This window comes from Equus caballus, chromosome 4, assembly GCF_041296265.1.
Source record: "Equus caballus isolate H_3958 breed thoroughbred chromosome 4, TB-T2T, whole genome shotgun sequence".
In the NCBI taxonomy this organism is placed as follows: Eukaryota; Metazoa; Chordata; class Mammalia; order Perissodactyla; family Equidae; genus Equus; species Equus caballus.
In genome coordinates this window covers 95,383,650-95,403,521 of record NC_091687.1, presented here as the reverse complement: position 1 = coordinate 95,403,521, position 19,872 = coordinate 95,383,650, and the positions used below count along the sequence as shown (strand labels likewise).

Sequence of the window (19,872 nt, the reverse complement as noted above, 5' to 3'; positions counted from 1 at the left end):
TATTATTTTTTGAATAACTTCTTTCATTCAGCACAATTATTTTGAAACTCATACATGTTGTTGCATGTATCAGTAATTCTTCTTTTTCTTAGTAGGATAACATTATATGGATATGCCACAATTTACTTATCAATTTATCTATCAATGGGCATTTGGGTTATTTCTAGTTTTGGCTATTATAAATGAAGAAAGCTGCTATGAACATTTGCGTACAAGTCTTTGTGTGGCCCTCAGTATTCATTTCTCTTTGGAAAATACCCAATTAGTAGAGTGGTTGGGTTGTATGATTGGTGTATATTTAAATTCTTAAAAAACTGCCAAAATGACTTCTAAAGTGGTTGTAGCCAGCAGATTATGAGAGTTAAAATTATTCCACATCTTTGCTAACACGGGTTGGTCAGTCTTTAACTTTTGGTCAGTTGAGTGGCTACATAGTAGGATCACATTGAGGTTTTCCTAATAATCCTGGACGTCTTTTCATGTGCTTGTTTGCCATTTGTGTATCTTCTTTGAAAAATGTTCAATTCTTTTGCCCATAATTTTATTGTGTTTTCTTATTATTGAGTTGTAAGTGTTTTTTACATATTCTCGATAAAAATCCTTCGACTGATACATATTTTGCAAATATATACATATAATTGATATTTGTACATTGATCTGGTATCCTGCAACATTACTTACTCACTTAGTTGTGGTAGTTTGGGGTGATTCCATTGAATTGTAAATAGAATCCTATTCCTTGCAGTTTCGTTGGTCATTCTAGGTACCAAATTAAGAAACCTGGTACAGCCTCTCACATATAATCAAGATTTACTGGGTAAAGATTTTCTGTGATTTCTTTGCAGTCAAAAGTAGTACTCCGTTCCTTTTCTGGTTCAAATTTAGTAGTCTGCAACAGACCAATAAACAAATTTAGGTTTCTCTTCAAAATTCTCACTTCCCAGGTGTGGCACTTTCATCAGAGGTTTGACTTTTATGGCAAATGTAGAAGAGCTTCTCTGAGTTGGTGCTCGAAGCTGCCCTGAGAAGTTTCTATCTTATACAACCATGCACCATTTATTCTCTGCCTCCACCCAAATACATGATAATGTGGGACACTCTTTATATGCTTAGCAGTATCTTAGTGAACATGAAAACCTGTTTTGTTAATTATGTTTTTAACTGAGTCACTTCATCTGAAGAAGTAAAGTCACCAGTTCTTAGTGAGAGGCCCTCTGAACTCAGTAGTTAATAAAGCTGTCCTGAATTGTTTAGAAGAGTATGAAAATGTGGTAGTAGTCTTGACAGAAATACATTTTTATTTGAAGCTGAGATCCACAGATTTTGTTAAATGTGGTTTCTTACTGAGCTAGGCTGAATGAGTACGGATTTGTGTTTTCAGTCAACATGGGGTATGTATCCGTGACTTGATACTACAGACTCTTGCTTTGACAAACTAATTCAGTTTGCCAGAATGGACAATTTTCTTTTGATTTTTACTTCCAAAAGTTGAGAAGCATCCTTTTAGCTTCACAGAAGAGATTTTGGCAGAATATTAGATACTCCTCTTTTATCATAAATATTTTTGCTTTTAGTTACAGCATTTTTACATCCCACACAAAAATATGGTGTATACTCTCATTGTCTTGGTCTCCATAACAAGTTTATAATCTTGTCGGACTCATGAGATCAAATGTAATTCATATCTGTGTCTCCCTTATAAACTAGACTGCTATCATGCACATAGTAGGTGGTCACTAAACTCTGGTTTATCTATACCACACTTCCTTCTTTGATTACCAAACTGAACTACTTACTTCAAATTGGTCTCTTGATTTCTCACCTGAAACTTTGGCTTATTCCATTTCTTCCATTGGAAATGCTTTCCATTCTAGACTCACTTATCAAAATCCAAACTCCCTTAAAAGGAGGTATTGCCACCCTCTTTATGAAGCTGCCTCTGGAATCCTTTCAAGAAGATATACACTCTTCCGCCTTCACTGTCTTCCTCTAAGGAACCACAAGAGCCCCCACTAGGGAGCACCTAATGTGTGCCTGACAAAATGCCAGGCATTTTATATCTGTTATCTCTTGTAATCTTCAAACAAACTATGAGCCCACATAATAAACTCTAAATTTCCATAGAGGAGGATACTGAGAGTAAAACAGAGTGACTCCTTTGTCCAGATCACAGCTGTAATAAGTGATGAAGCCAATGTGGAAGAATTCTGGCTGACTCGAAAGCCTCTTCTCTTTCCGCAGTATTAAAATTCGTTTCTAATGCTTTATGATTTTATGTCATATTTTCCTCATAATTGTAATTATACTCGTTAGGCTGTGTGTTTGACTGTTGACAGAAGAACAAAATCTTGTCAAACTTTGTTGTATAGAATAGTTAAAATCTGCATTTGTAAAATTCCTATTTGCCCTACCACAGGAAAGGCATTTTGCACACTCAAAATATAGTCCATATTTAGGGCACCATACTTGAGACATTTGCCCAATTCTACCTTTTTAAAAAAATATTGTTTTGTATCATTGTCATATCCTCAACAGGATAGACCTTGAGATTGGCTAGACCAGTGACTTTTCAATATATTTTTCGTTTTTGACAAATGAAATCTTACAAGGGAGCCAATAAGGAAAGTGAAGAGGAGCGCTCTAGCAGAAGCTCTAGCACCTGCTCAGGACCCTCTTACCTTGTGACCACCCTTGATGCCTCTCTGTGGAAACACCAGTGCTCTAGAAGTCACTCCTTTAGCCCAACTTTGTTTTTCTAATGAAAATCAGAGGGACTTTTGCGTGTACGCGTGTGTGAAATTTTTGAATCTTAGAGCTTGACTCCCAATTACAGTACTTTTATCATAATCAAATACCCAAAAATAAACTGAAGTACCTAAAACATTCACAAAACTGATGAACAAAAACAAAGCCAAAGAGTAACCAAATTACTTTGCAAAGGATCTCTGTATGAACTATTGAACTCCCAGGACTAACTCATTTCCTTTTCTCCTTTTGAGGTCTGTCCATTGCTACTTGCCACTGTATACTCTATATTCTAATCACATTTTGTCACTTAATATATTATAAACATCATTTCCACACATTTGCTAATGTGGTCCCTTCTGCCTGAAATTCCCTTCCTTCCCTCCTTTCTTTACTTAGAAGACTATTTTTTCCCCCAAAACAGATAAAATATGCCTCAACCCTCTGCCTCACTCAACCTTGCTAAGCAAAATTATCACTTGGGCCTGTGCAGTCAGCGCTGTCTGTATAAAGTTTTTTAGTAATATTTACCATAGTAAATCATCATACTCATTTCTCTCTCTTTTCTCCCAGTTAGAGAGAGCTTTTCTAGGGCAAGGGATGTATCAAATTCATTTCTCATATTCCCATGCCCAGCATAGACCCAGCCCTTAGTAGGTGCTCTAAAAATTGGTGAGTAGATATCTAAGGAAAATATCCTGAAATATCACACTTTTCCAGCAGGTGCCACCATGCCATGAAAATATTTTGCCCTGAAAGTTCCCTGTTTTTGAGACATTGAGTTATACAACATTAAATGAATGCCCTACTTTATCAATCTAATTGATATGCACTTGGTTAAAATCAAAGATGGCACGTTGTTGAATTCACTTCTGTGCTGTGAGTAGAGTGCACCTGAGGTCATGTGCTTGGGACACGTTCTCTTCACTGCTTAGTGTTTAAATAAGGCAGCTTAACAAGGCCAAAGTGAAGGGCTGATTTAGCAACAGATTCCATTGTAAACATAAGGCCTAGTTCTGTGAGACTTCAGGAATCTAAGGCAATGATCAAGCCATTAGAGAACAAATCAATATGAGGATTTCAAGACTTGAAGATGAGCTAGTGAAAATAAAGAAAGAAAAGTAAACTATACATAAGAAAAAATATAATTAAAGTTACTAAATGCCCCATAGGAACAAATATCTCCCAAATGTAATGTAGGAAAAAGATGAAATCACCATTCCTAAGTAAATGTATGAAGTGGAAAGATAAAATAAAAATGGCATATTTGCCTAATTGACGTTTCTGTATTTGTAAACTTAGAAGAAAACTACCTCCAGCAATACTTTGCATTTCATAAGCAAGGTAGAGGAAATTCACTTAAATAAAAAAATATGATACTCCAAAATCAAGGTTCTTTAGCTGTTAAAAAATATATGAATTAAAATGCATTTTAGATACTATGTCAGATAACACCCAGTGCTCAGCATATCCCCTGGGATGTCTTTTTACATTTCTTATGCTCTCCCACCTTCGGTCTGCAATAAGATTTCAATAGCCAGCACTGCTGTTCTTCAGAGGCCTGCCATCTTGGGAGAGACGATAATTAACAAATAAAATAAACATATTATACATCCAACATTAATTTGTGCTGAGATAAAAATAAAGCCAGGTGAGGGAACATAGATGTATGAAGTTGGTATTATTTTAGATAGCGTTGTCAGTTATCATATTGGCTACTAGGCTATTTTTTCCCTTATTTGTTATTTTACTCATTCATATAACAAATATACAAGTGACATCTGTGTGTCAAACACTGTTCTAAACCTTATAAATGAACATAAGAAAAAGATAGTGTTCTATCTCTTAAAGAGCTTGTAGATTACTGAAATTGGACGTATACAAGTGTTTGTGTACACACACACACTATTATAGGCACATATACACAAACACAATCACAATCACCTGTGCACACACTGAAGATTATACTATTATGTCAAAGGTTTTTGGTAGAACTTCAGCATTAGAGGACATTCTAAATGCCAGTCATTCTAATAGGACCTCAGAAGATCCATGGCTTGTATTGCTGATAGTTTTCCTAAGAAGAGAAATTTACTTCTTGGCTGGTGAATGGGAGCCAGTGAATTAGCTAGAGAGGAACCTTAGAAACCTCCATTGACTTCTCAGTGCCTGCCTTTCAGGACGGCTTTTTTATTCTCTCCTAGTTCTGGTAATGAAAGAAGAGAAATTAAAGGGACCTAAAAAAATAATGGTTACTAAATGGTCTAGAAGGCTCATGTCATTTTTTCTGGTTTACAGAGTCAATTATATGCCACTTGTATATTCAGAGGTGGTGAATGATGGGAGCCTATGGAATGAGTATAGCAAAATGACCTCCAAAGATAAAGAGGAGAATATTGCCTCAGCAAAGGCTTCATTGAAGATGAAATCCTTGAACTAAACCTTGGAAGGTGATAAGGGTTTTCCAGGTAGAGGGGTTTGGGAAAGAACTTCCAATTGCATGGGACAGCATGAGCAAAAGATCAGTGGACTAAAACAATGTTTCTGGGCTTAGAGAATTATAAATACTTCTTTATGGCTAAAGATATATAGATTGGGTACAGGAGGTGAGAGGACAGAGTGAAAGGGATTCCTGTGAGAAAAAAAGGTTTTGAGATATTCTAGACATCTTGACTTTAGAGGAATAAGATTAGAAGGAAACAAGAGAGGTGGCAGGAAAGTGAGCTAAAAGCTAGTACAGTAAGCTGTGAGGGAAGTGGATTGCCATTTTTGCCCAGTGAAAATTCAGTATTTTGCACTCTGTTATAGGAAAATTCCATCCAAAATGTCAATTTGTTATCTTAGCACAGTTAAAAGTGAAGGGGTTGGGGAGCTGCAATGTGAGTTAGGAAAGCATCCTTAGAGACGGTCCGGTGGGTTGGCCATGTGCCAGGTACTGTGTTGCTTACTTTTCATGCCTAATCTTTTATCCCAAAACATTGTGCAACAGATTTTATACCCATGTCTATGACTGAGGAAAATAAGTCTCAGAGAAATTAAATGTACTGCTTCATTACCTAGCCAGGGTTGGGATTCCAACTCAGGTCCAACCTACTCTAAAATTGTTACTTGTTCCTCTATATCAGGTTGCAGTAGATAGATATAAAAAGGATTAAGAGGAAATTAGAAAATTCTAAAATTCTAAAAGTGGATCTCCAGTTACTTTTGATTATAATGTATGAAAGCAGAAAGGAATAATATAAACAACCCCAGTCCCTTTTGAACTCACTTGGCTCCAAAAAATAATTGAATAAACATACCGTCACACTACAGTCATATTATAAAGGGAAAATCAAATCCATTTATTCCGTTGTTTTATTTTTTCCTTTCTCATTCCTGAATGCTTTTGTGTATTTAGAGTTGAATTTGAAGTAGAAAGCAATTTTCAAGAAACCTACACATCCTTAGAAAGATTAATAGTGGGCAGAGGTGAAAAGGCTGCATGCTTTTAGACAAAATGGATTTCCTACTATATTACCAGGCTAGAAAAGAGAAAAAAACACTCTGTGATGTCATGTTTAAATTAAATAAATGGTGGCCGTTATTTTTCTTGGGAAAGTAAACATAAAAACTATAATTTCTTTGATTGTATTTTTTTGGTTAAATATGATGTCACATATTAATATAGATTATAAACTGGCAAGATTTCAGGTTTGACCGTGCTGCCTACCAGTGAGCCGATAAGAGTGAGATATTGTTGGCTGTTGGTCAAACCTTAGGGAGATCCAGAGATTGTGGTGGAGTGGAGAGAACAAGGTCAATCAGGAGGAGTGGATGGCTAATTCTTGAATTCCAGAAGTATTATAAAAGCTTGGAGGCAAAAATAAGACCATCTCATCTCAAAAGAGAATGACGAGGAATGAAAAGTGGTAATTGGGGGCCCCTGATGCACAATATTTATCACTAAGACATATTATACTTTACTGGCTCTTTCTCAGCCTTATAAAAGAAGCCATGCGTAAGCACCCTACCTAAATTGTCTTCTTCAGGTCACTCTTTCACTCTTTCACTCTATCACATCATCATCTTTTTTTCCCCACAAAATTTGCCACAATCAGAAATTATCTTGTTTGTGAATTTGTTTACATCCTATTTTCTAACTTGCTTACTATTAGGTAAGCATCATGGGGCCAGCAATCTTGCCTATCTTGTTCAACTCCTTGTCTCCATTGCCTAGAACAACTTATGCTACAAAGGATGCAACTCTTACATACACATAGTTTTTGAATAATTGAGTAAATGGATATACTGTCTGTGATGGTTCAGATATCAGTTAATATTACTATAAGTCAATATTTATAAAGTACTTAAAAGAGTTCCTTGTATATAGTAACTACTATAAATGTTTGTTAACTAAATAAGTACCTTCTTGACTGATGCAAGCTGATAAATCTCCCTTGAACTAAATTAAAATCCTTTATGATAAGTGAGAGAAGATAGACATTTAATTCTATGACTAAAATCATCAGGAACATGACTAATAGTTAATGCCCCATAACAGAATTTCTACTATTAAATTAAATCTTTGGCCTTAACTGAATCCCTGTCTTGAGTTAGTTAACAATCAAGAAAGGGAAATGCAAAATGGTTGCCCTTCTCTTATACTTCCTGACAGTTTGTAATTCTTATCAGAAAATAGTGAATTATAATTGGCTATTTATTTGTCAGTGTAAACTTTATTGGAGTGCAAACTTCATGAGAACAAGCAAAAACATCATCTATCTTATCACTTCTTACTGTTACACCCTAAGAATGTGGCCCAATGGCTGGCATAGATAGGTGCCATCAAAATGTTTAATGAAGTAATGTGCTGATTTTGAGAGGAAGGAGGTGTCAGGATGTTTTTAGAATCTTCCTGAATCCTCATATAAAAGCAGATGGCCAGCTTGATAGATAGCAAAACCAAACCCAGGGACAATGTTTAAAACAAAACTCAGGACAGAGTTTTCCCCACAAACCTCAAAATAAAAGTGGGTGGGAGTAAACCATTATAACTACAAGATCCACAGGCTATTGGTGTCTGAACAAAAGAAGGCAGAGGGAAGCAACAGAACATCTGACAAACCTGACAATGGGAGAACCCCAAAACAGCCCATACATGTCCATTGTAAATCATGGTGAGCGAATTCGAGAACACAAGCTGACCCTCCAGGACTTCCTTCTAGGACAGGAACCCACAGTGAAGATGAACTCCCGGGAATAAAATCAAAATTGATCAAAAGAGCAACAATGGAAACAAAGGAAACAGAAAGTCCAGATAAAAGTAAGGACAGGAAAACAGAACCAAGAAATCTCAGAAAGATAGCTTTTTTATTTCACCATAATACAGAAAGAACAGAAGAAGGAATTTTGTGAAGGTAAAACAGCTATAAATATGAGCTAGAGAAATGTATTGAGGTGAAATCTCATATAAAGTAACTATTAAAAAGGGAAGTAGAAGATAAGGAGGGGAATAATGTCCCTAAAGGCAGGGAAAGTATGCCTGAACATGCTCAAGAACTAGAAAACAGGACAAAAACCCCTGTAACATACTATTTTAAAATGAGTTAGAAAACAAGGAAATCATACGAGATGTAAGAGAAAATCATAAATCATAACTAGAAAAACTCAGGAATGAGGTGACAGAACTCATGTGAGAATTAGAAATAAAAATAATAGTTTAGAAATGAAGACTAAACTAGAAGAAACACAAGATCGAATAAACACAATACCTTAAGATAAATCGAAGATAAAAACAGACTATTTTAATTTTTTAAAAAAATGTTGATAAAAAAGATTTGAGATAAAAGCACAAATAATGAAAATAGTCAAGGAAGAATCAACTCACAGATAATGAGATCCTGAAGAAGAAAACCAAGGAAAGGTAATAGAACTTATATTGAAAACTCTCATTCAAATAAAAAACGATGAAATGATCTAAAGCTGACTATTAGAAGAGCCCATGATTATGCGAGGTTATCAACCCCAAATGAACAATGCCAAAGTATAAGTTAGGAAAATTATCGCATTTTAAAGAAAAAAGATCCTTTGGTCATCTCAGCAAAAATAATACTTTACTTACATAGAAAAAAATTAGATTGTTATTAGGTTTTCCAACTGCAACACTTTATGATGAAAGAAAATGGAAGATAATATTTTGGATACTTAGGGAAAAAAGCTGTAAGCCAAGAATGTTACATTCCAGCAAAACTGACCCTCAAGGACAAAAGGGCTGGATAATCTGTTATCAGCACTCAAGAACTCAAGTAATAATGTTTCCACAGCTTTTCTAAGAATTCTGCTAGTCGTTTCAGACCAACAAAATGCTTAGAGAGATGTCAACATAAGGACTGTAGCGACCCTTAAATATATAGCTGCTTCTATAACAAAGATTAATGAGAATTAAAGGCGAGATGGTGTAGTATACAATGGCTAAAATTTCTGATGACATAGGTATTGAGCAACCACGAAAATGAGGGCAAAGGAGATAGTGTGATAAAACAATTTTAACTGCTTTTAGGATTCATAATTGGTGGTTTTAGTATTAATATTGTTATTCTGAGACTATTGTTTCTGTAATATGGGATAAATCAAATGATCAATGCCAAATGATCAAAGGAGATAGTGTGATAAAACAATAGTTTTATTGTTTAATATTTAATTCTGTCATGCCCTATGTTCTTTCTTGGCTCTGCTCACAGAAAAAGGCCTGGAAATAAGGATCAACTCAGTAATGTCAAGCATCCCTAGCATCCAGATTTCAGTTTGGAAATATTATTTACCCTAAAAACAAACAAGGCTTCTTGAAGGAATGGTTGATTTCAGGTCTGGGGTAGAAAATGTGCAAGATAGACCTTGCACACCAGATCTTGGCACACCAGATAGCAAGGATGTTGTCAAAGATTACAAGGATCATGTCAAAAGAATTCAGGGGCCAACTGAATGAAGCTTACATTGGCCAAAGATGGGACAATTAGAGCTTCAATAAAGGTTAAAAATGTGGTGGCTTAAAACCCATCCAATATGAATAAATCCATGCGCTTATAATAATACACAAAAGAAAAATTTGTTGGCCATATTCTAATTATGATGGGCAACAAATTCATAATCTTGAAAATTAGGTAAATAAAGGAAAATAATCAAGCATTTATCCCACTTGTTCTTATGAACTGTATACTGCATAACAAAATAATAGATGAGGGGAACATCTCATCTCTTATTAAAATTATCTCAAATAATAAGTGAAAAGGAAAGGATAGACTTAGAATATCACCATTTTGCAGCCCCTAGGTCTTGGTAAACTCAGGCTGCTATAACAAAAACACCACAGACTGGGTGGCTTGTCAATAGCAGAAACTTATTTCTCACAGTTCTTTCTGGAGGCTAGAAGTTCAAGATCAGGGTGCCAGGATTGTCGTGTTCTGGTGAGAACCATCCTCTGGGTTGCAGACTGTTGACTTCTCATTGTATCCTCACATGATGAAGAGCAGAGAGAAAAAGCAGGCTCTCTGGGGGGCCTCATAAGGCTACTGATCCCATTCACGAAGGCTCCACCCACATGACCTCATCTGATCCTAATTACCTCCCAAAGGCCCTACCTCCTACTACTATTACATAGACAAGTGTAGAGTTTCAACATATAAATTTGAGGGGGACCACAAACATTCAGTCCATAATATCCCATCACTAATGGTGGAGTGCCAATGGCTGTTAACATCACAAAAGAGCAAAGACCAAATATTATGTAACTCCTGGTGAAAGAACACAATACCACTTCCAGTTTTTCCAAAGGAATAGCACTTGAGTCTGGTTAAGCCTCTGCACCCAGCTGCCAATTTGCAGCTGAACAGAGGAACGCTGAATTGCGTCATGCATTTACAATCATCAAAATCCAGAAAATGGGATACTATTGATTAAATGGCCTGGTTTTCGTAAAAAGTAAAAAGCAAGAAAAAGAAAGGAGTGGAGGACAAACTTGTATAATAAAAGCAATGTAAAAGACATCTCTGTCTTTTAAATTAGACATTTCTAGGGAAGCACACTTGAATAAAACCCTCAAGAAATGCACAGAAGTGATTGCTAAATAAGTTACTTTTGGAGGGATGGGGCTATAATTAGGATGAGGAATATGTAAAGCCTTCAGATGTGACTGGAAAAATAATTTATCTTATAATAATTCACTGAGCTATGTAATTGCTTTGTGTGTTTTTTTTTTGTCTCTCATGTTTTATTTTACAATTAAAAGGTCAAAAAATTACTATTTCACAGGAGTTTAGGCAAGTAGATCCCAAAATATCCAGAAAGGTCTAGTGATGTGTAATGTATGATGCAGAAGCACTGCAAATCATTCACTGATTATTCTCATATGTATGACACTGCTTTAGATTCTAGTTGTTGTTTGCAGTCCAATTTCTTCAGTGAATTTCATATCCCATGGCATAAACAAAAAGCTGAGACATCATTTTAGGATGAATATTAATTCCTCTGACTTGGTGCCATGTTTTGGAGCCATTTTTCATTAGCAAAAATTTTACTGAGTGGCATCCAGGTGATGGGGCCCTGTGCTTTTTATTTGAAATAAAAAGAAAAAGGTGGAATGGTTTCGCCACACAATCAGCATAAAACACAGCTGAAAAGTGAGATTATTTTTTTATCTGGTACAAGTTAAATTGCATCCAGATTTTCCTAATTTTCAAGATGGAACCTCTTGACTTTAGCAAACTCCAAGGAAACACTGAGGATGAAGATCCTTGAGTTTATTTTAACCTTCCAAGGAGTCAAAAGGCAGAATGAGTTTGTGCCGATAAGGCTGAACGAATCTTTAGTTGATATTAATTCAATCATATCTCTCTCTGTTTCTTTGTTTTTTATTTTGTCTTTTGCTTGTGGATAATATTAGATAGTTCAGAGTGTAATGATTGTTATTTCTCAATAAAAAGAAGTACTTTAGTGTAGGAGTGAATTAACTTTATTCGTCAACTAATAATGTATTTCTTAATATTCTGGGTTAGCTCTTTGTCTGCATCTTGCATTTTCACAACAAGCCTCTCAAGTAGTTGTTATAAAATAATCCTACTCTGCAGATGTCAAAACAGAGGTGCAAATGATTGTGATTTGTACAAGGACATCCCGAAAATTATATGGTGGAGCTGAAGTTTAAGCCAAAGCTTCTGCCTCCAACTCCCATGTTAGTCTTTCCAGCAAGATCACTAAGGGACATATTTCAACGTCCTTGTCTTGTGTTTACACTAGATGTTATCTTAAAAAATTCTAGAGCCTATTGGGGCCGGCCCAGTGGTGCAGTGGTTAAGTTCGAATGTTTCACTTCTCCGCGGCCTGGGGTTCGCCGGTTCAGATCCCGGGTGCGGACATGGCACCACTTGGCAAGCCATGCTGTGGTAAGCGTCCCACATATAAAGCAAAGGAAGGTGGGCACGGATGTTGGCTCAGGGCCATGCTTCCTCAGCAAAAAAAGAGGAGGACTGGCAGTAGTTAGCTCAGGGCTAATCTTCCTCAAAAAAAAAAAAAAAGCCCTAGATCCTATTAAAATACTAAAGGTAAGGAGAGCTCTTTTTTCCTTCTAATCAACTATTTCTCTACAGAAGAGATCAAGATTCAGTAAATTAACACTTTTCCCCTGAGTTGGTCTGTTTAACTTTAATTTCCTTTAAACTTTGAGCTTCAGACTTATTAGTGATTGAAATAACTGAACAATAATTTCCAGACACCAGTGTCCACGTATCGTAGTCTTCAACTTGACCATTAAGCCCTATAAAATTAAATCTCTCAAGGTAGGTACAAGGAAAGATAGCAGTATAAGGGGGTGAAAATAAGTAAATTATTCAAATGAACTGAGCCAATTTAGCAAGGCTTCTTCTTCCACTGTTTTATTTTCCTCAGTGTGAAAAATGAGTCATGATCCTGACTACTTCCTTAAGGTCAATGTTCTTGTCTCTGTGCTCATCTAGCACCCTGCTGGAGAGCAGCCAGGGGGAAACTATATCCAGAGCTTTTGCCTTTACTTGAGGCTAAGGACAAATAAATAATCAATTATGCAGATACCACAGGCCAGGGAACTGTTATCTATACATGTACTAATTACTTAAGGATTTATTACAATAGTAAGGCACCAACATGCTAATTGGGTATTGTTTGGGCAGACTTGAAGTTTTGGATAATTGTAATCATCCCTGTTCTAAACCTCCTTACTCTCTTCTTTTAAATATGCTTTATTCATTTTCTCTACCCAGAAAAATGTAACCTATCAATATATAGGCTTAAGCAGAATGGCAGGCAAAATAGGAGGAAAGAGAGAAGAGATCGAGAAGAAAAATATGCTCCACTTCTAACCTGTTGCTGATCACATATTTTACACAGGTGACTCCCTGTACACATGGACTTGTGAGCATTTTTCCGTAGAACATCTAAAAGCTGAAATTCACAATTTACCCACTTTTTAAGGTTCTGAATTGTTCTAAGTAATATCAGGAGTAGATAGAGTATATTTTCATTCTACTAACTCTCCAAATTTCACCCCGATTCCTTTCTCCTTTTCATTCTGCTTGGCTCAGACTTCAGTTAAGATAACTTGTTTAATAGACCATTCTATGCCTCAAAAGAAGATTTATATGGTTAAGAAACTCTTGCCTGTGTGGGATTTTTTTCCTTGAAACTAAGTGCATTTAACTTGATTAAGAGAAAGCTTTTCAAAAATAATTATAAAAGTAAGAGTTTAGCAATGTAAAACTAGAAATGCCAAGGTTAAAATTAGCCAGTGAAAGCATCTTTCCATTAATAACTCTGTGTTTGTGCTGTGTTATTTATGGAAGGGAGAGTTCTTTCTATTTCTGCCAGGTGGCTGTGTTGCTTCAGTGGTTCTGAGGTGCTCCTGACCTCTCTTCCTGCTGTGTATGTTACAAGGCTCTACAAGGATCACCCCATTGCTTGGTCAGCAGGTTCTCTCAAGAGCTGTGCTTTCTCAGCTGGAATTTCTGAATTCACACAATAATCTAATTCACAATCTAAATACTTCAGGTTTTAGTAGGTAATTGTTAAAGATGAAGGCAAATTCTCACTTGGAAAGAATGCATGAAAATGTAAAGGTTCTGAATTGAAAAGTTAACTTCTCCTGTAGGAAAACTCAACTGAGGGAGCTGCCCCATCCTGTGGTCTAGAGGTTAAATTTGGCACTCTGCTTCGCAGCAGCCCATCAGGTTCCTGGGCTGGTGAGGACCTATACCACTGTCGGTGGCCATGCTGTGGCAGGGACCCACATACAAAATAGAGGAAGATTGGCACAGATGTTAGCTTGGGGCCAATCTTCATCAGCAAAAAAGAAAGAAAGAGAGTGAGGGAGGGAGGGAGGGTGGGAGGAAGGAAGGGAGGGAGGGAGAGAGGGAGGGAGGAAGGAAGGAAGGAAGGAAGAAAGAAAGAAAGGAAAGAAAACTCAAATGAAAAATTTCTGTCTCCAAAGTGGCTAGTTACTGAGTTACTAGGTTCTAAGACGGGCTTTGGAGAAAGCAACAGAAGACTTCCACTTTGGTTTACTTTATACCTAATAATTTTAAACGATATTTGAATATATGATGAAGAAGTGTAGTCGTATGATGCACCAGGGTACTCAACTGTGAGAAGACTTGCCAATCAGTAGGTCTAGACTGCCTTCTCATATCATTCATGCTCAGTGAAAAGGCATAGGAAAAGTCTAAGAACCAATAGGAACTTTCCTGTGTGACCATCAGTGAGGTATAATTATAAAAATTTAGCATTAGGAGGAAGAACAAAGCACCCAATATAAGATTTTTGTAAGTGATAGAGATGGTGAGTAGCTAATCAGGATTCAATGAAAGGACCAAATGACCAAAATATTAATTTTAATTGGTAAATAAAATATACTTCGTCTGTGCAATGAAATTCAAAGTCATCAATTAAAAAAAGAAAACACCAATAAAGGATACCATTTCCAATGTCACAGAAAGGGAAACAAATTAACTAATAAGAAAATCATTTTTTAGATATTTTTGACTGAGAAAAAGAAGTTGCAGAAGAGAATTATCTCAATCCTTTATAGATATGAGAGGTTTTATTGTTTACAATCAAGAGAATGTAAAAATATCTAAACTAATCTATTACCACTTCTGGAAAAAAATCCTCAGAGCTAATAACCTTACTGTCCTTTTTATATGAAGTCATCATGAACCCAGCAGATGAAGATAAATAACTGCCAGGTGAGTTACTGAAGCTAGTGACATAGTGAAGCCATTGGGAAATGGGTTGTCCTGGGGCTTCGACTGAGACTTCCTCAAGTGTGTTTGGCAAGGTGACCATATTGACACTCAGCTCTTGAAAGTGACTTAAAGTTCTATGGGAGTCTTTATAATGTTATTTTGAGATTTTGAGTCATATCAAATGTGGAGAATTTCAGATTATGAGTGGGTTTAAAGACTTTTCATTATATCCTAGAATTTAGAGCATTTTCAGGACATGTGAGTTTATGTGTGTTTGATATATATCAAAGGTGTGCTAGCTCTACTTCTGTTTTGTGCTTCGCTCTTCAGTGGACCAATGATTAATGAAACAACAATGATGAGATGGTCACGATCATGGGAAAGAATACAAAAAAACAGAGATGTTGGTCATTATTGGTGCATCTAAAGCTAACAGTAAATATAATACTTGCACAGATAATCCATTCACTGTGTCCACTCAAATTACATGGACTACAACACCACGGTTGTTTCTAGGAATTGTCAGGAGTTATGAAGATGACTACAGCTATTGACATTACCAAGTGTCACTATCAGCAAGATTTACTTTGGGAGTCTGCTCAAAGCCATGTCATCAGAAATCTTCTGCTTCCATAATTCTTGAGTCGTACTTAGCAAATGGTTGTGTGAAGTGTTATATGGAGAACTGTTGTATTTTGTCAGTGAGTATGTGACTGCTTGCAGAAGAGCACTTATTTCAGCGGCTGTTGGAGGGAAAAGATAGACTTCTGTCCAAGATAACTGATATAAATTTCCCAAAATCTAGTATTCCAAAAGTGGAAAATTGAGCCCTTCATCAAGGAGTTCACTGAGCCTTCCTCTGACTTAGGTTGAAACCACTTTCTTCTGCTTCTCTGTTTATTCCTAGAATGCAGTCCCAACAGCACCTGCAGCAGCGTCGAAAATTCGCAGCTGCCTTCTTGGCATTCATTTTCATTTTGGCAGCTGTGGACACTGCTGAAGCAGGGAAGAAAGAGAAACCAGGTAAGCAGTGGGGTTATGAAGGCAAGACTCTTCATTGATTACCGTCCATCTAATCCAACTACTTGATTTCTATCCTTCCTCCTTCCCTTCCTCCCTTTCTTCCTTCCTTCAAGTATTTACAGGAAGCTAAATGACATCTCCTCTGATTTTCCCCCCACTGTAAGTCCTGAAATATAGATGGTGGTCATTAACATAATGGTCGTATTAGCAGCTACTATGTACAGAACATCAACCAGCAATCAGTAGTTTTACTTATGTTGCCTCTCTTCCTCAAAAATAGTTCTGCAGGAATTTTTGCTTTATCTTATATTTACAAAGGAGGAAACTGAAACTCAGAGAGGACAAAGCACATTTTCTATGTCACTCCCAATGTCACAAGGAGGCTGTGGAGTCTGTTTACATCTGTGATCCACTACACTTACATTATGCCATTCCATCTATAAGACAGAAAAAGGAAGAGGGACTTGCATTGAAATGGCTAATCTGACAACTGCTACTTCTAATAGAATGTTTTCTCATTTTTTAGGTTTACCTGTTTTTGACCATTGTCTCTTTTACAGAAATGTTCACTTCTGAAAGGAGATGTCAGCAAATTATTTAGCACAGCCCCAGGCACTTAGTCAGAGTTAAATTAATATTAGTTCTAGCTCCTTCCTCAGTTTTCTTTCTCCCTTCTCTTGGTCAATCATTGATTCAAGCCTTCAGCTAACACCTATCAAGTTCCTACTATTTATTGGACACTGAAGATGGAGGTAAAAGGCATAGAACCTGCTATGAAGGTGCTCAGGAATGAACTTAGTTGCATCTAGGACTTAAAGAGTTTTCTGAATGTTAATTATTTTTTCTTCCTTCCTTCCAGAAAAAAAAGTGAAGAAGTCTGACTGTGGAGAATGGCAGTGGAGCGTGTGTGTGCCCACCAGCGGAGATTGTGGGCTGGGCACCCGGGAGGGCACCCGGACTGGAGCTGAGTGTAAACAAACCATGAAGACCCAGAGATGTAAGATCCCCTGCAACTGGAAAAAGCAATTCGGAGGTGAGTCCCACCCCTACTGTCCTGTTGATTTAATCTTCCACTCTGAGATAATTCTTGCATTCTTTCACCAAATGTCTTTTGAAGTTACTACTATTTAATTTAAATAGTAAGTTACTTTTGAAGTTACTACTGTTTAATTTATCAGATAACCAGACGTCTTACCTAACTCCAGGGTTTCTCAGCTTCAGTATGTGCATTTAGGATATTTAACAACATCTCTGGCTTCTACCCAGTAGTTTCAGGTAACATTCCCCACCTCCACCAACTGTGAGGACTAAAAATGTCTCCAGATGTTACCAAATGTCCTGTAGGGGTCAAAAATAGTCCCTCATTGAGAAACACTGCCTTACCAATAGGGACATAAAGTAGACCCTTGATCCCTCCTAACAGTGTTCATTGATCTATCTTCTCTTTCCTTTCTTTCCTTCTTCTGTTTCTAAGTTCCTTTTATCTTCCTTTCCATTTTTCTTATTTATTCTCCCCCTCCCTGAGATCTCTTTCTGTTACTTTCAGGCCCTCTCTGTCTTTAGGTCCTTCCCCACCCTCTATACTGGTTCACAGATTTACTTCTCAAACCCAGTGAGGATGGTCATAGCCACTTTTCATAGTCTTGTCTCTCACTGAACATTGCCAGTCTCATGCTGGCCTCATCTACCTAGTTAAAAAGGAATCTTTCAACGCTTATAACCTTAAACCCACTACTGAATACCCAAATTACCTGTTTTTTCCAAATTCTAGACTTTTTGTTCTTCTTAGCCATGATAGGACATCATGCCCAAAATGTTCTCACTGTTCTACAGAAATTACAGGACAGTGAAGAAGCACAATGAATATATACACTATATCTTTTTCATTTTCTATAATCTTTGGGGTACTTTTTATGAGTGGAGATAAATTCTATAAAGGCATGGTGAAATTCAGATATGTTTGGTCTTAAATTGTATATGGGCACCCTAAAAATCCACTTATGAAAACTTTTAAAAAGCATGTCTTGAAGGACTTATATTTAGAATATATAAAGAACTCTCAAAACTAACAATTTAATTAAGAAGTGGACAGACATGAGCAAACATTTTACCAAAGAATATATATAGGTGGCAAATAAACACCTGAAAAGATATTTAACATCTTTTCTCCACAAGGGGAATGGAAATGAAAACCAAAGAGATATCACTATACACTATACACATATCAGAATGGCTAAAATAAAAAAATGACACCAAATGTGAGAAAGGATGCGGAGAAACTCTATCAGTCAAACATTGCTGATGGGAATGTAAAATGGTACAACCACACTGGGAAAGAGTATGGCAGTATTTTACAAAACTAAACTTGTGTTTACCATACAATGCAATGGTTTGACTCCTGGGCATTTATCCTAGAGAAATGAAAACTTATATTCCTATAAAAATCTGTACACAAATGTATATAGCTGCTTTATTTGTAATAGCCAAAAGCTGGAAACAATCCAGATATCCTTTAACTAGTAAATGGTTAAACAAACTGTGGTACATCCATACCATGGGATACTAGTCAGCAATAAAAAGGAACAGACTGTTGATACACACAACTTAGGCTGAGTGAAAAAAAAAACAATCTCAAAGGTTACATACTGTATGATTCCATTTATATAATATTCTTAAACTGACAAAATTATAGAGATGGAGAACAGATTAGTGATTGCCAGGGGCTAAGGAGATGGAAGGGAGGAAGGTAGCCAGGCTATGACTATAAAAGGATAATCCCAGGGACTCTTGTGTTGGAACTCTTTTGTATATTAATGGTGGTGGTGTTCACTCTATCCACATGGGATAAAGTCACACAGAACTAAATACACACATACCCACATACACAAATGAGTCCATGTGAAACCTGTATAAGTTCCATGGAGTGTGTCCATGTCACTTTCCTGGTTGTGCCATTGGACTATAGTTATGCAAGATATCACAATTGAGGGAAACTGGATGAAGGATATATTGGGATCTCTGTCTATTATTTCTTACAACTGCATGCGAATCTACAATTATCTCAATACAAAGAGTTGAAAACAAAAATACGTCTTTATTTTCATGGCACTACAAGTGGGTCTTTCTAAGACTTCTGTCTGGTCCTATCCTACCTTTAGCGGAATGCAAATACCAGTTCCAGGCCTGGGGAGAATGTGACCTGAATACGGCCTTGAAGACCAGAACCGGAAGTCTGAAGCGAGCCCTCCACAACGCGGACTGCCAGAAGACAGTCACCGTCTCCAAGCCCTGTGGCAAACTGACTAAGCCCAAACCTCAAGGTGAGTTCCTGCCATTACACCACAGTTTTAATATGAAGGGACTGATGGACGTGGGCAGGATCTTCAGAGGTGGAAACTCAAATTTTCCAGAAGGAAATCTTGGTGAATTACCTGAAGAAAGGGATTGAAAAAGCCCAGTATATTGAGCATCACACAAGTACTTTTCAGCAGGCGATTGATGAGTTCAAATTGAAGTCCCCTGCACAGATAGGGGCGTGGGAACAGTCGCCTAGCACAAATAAACAACTTAGCAAAACAGGCCAATTAAGACAGTTGTTGAATGGTGGCTATATATTCTCAGCCCTAAATTGGGACTACATCTTAACAAGTAGGAACAGATTCACAAAGATCATGAGGCAGAAAATTTAAAATCAAATCTCTCCTAGATTATCCAACATGCATAATTTTCACATGTATAGTTATTTTACATTTTTTTCTTTTTCCACCACATAACTTGATAGGTTCTGTATTTCTTATACTTCTTTCAGAGCCTTTATATTTTATTAGGTAGGTTAGCTTACCAACTATATTTATCATGG

The 19,872-nt window shown here is 36.8% G+C and overlaps 1 protein-coding gene across 2 annotated transcripts in view; it reads left to right on the top strand.

The window, feature by feature from the left end:
* The window catches only part of PTN (pleiotrophin), a 101,653-nt gene that overhangs the window by 60,408 nt on the left and 21,373 nt on the right, over window positions 1-19,872 (top strand). For both annotated transcript variants that reach the window (XM_023639766.2, XM_023639767.2), the window contains exons 2-4: window positions 15,898-16,013; window positions 16,873-17,046; window positions 19,172-19,333. In XM_023639766.2, the coding sequence (XP_023495534.1) occupies window positions 15,899-16,013; window positions 16,873-17,046; window positions 19,172-19,333 (451 nt within the window). In that variant the 5' untranslated portion in view covers window position 15,898. The remainder of the gene's footprint in view (window positions 1-15,897; window positions 16,014-16,872; window positions 17,047-19,171; window positions 19,334-19,872) is intronic.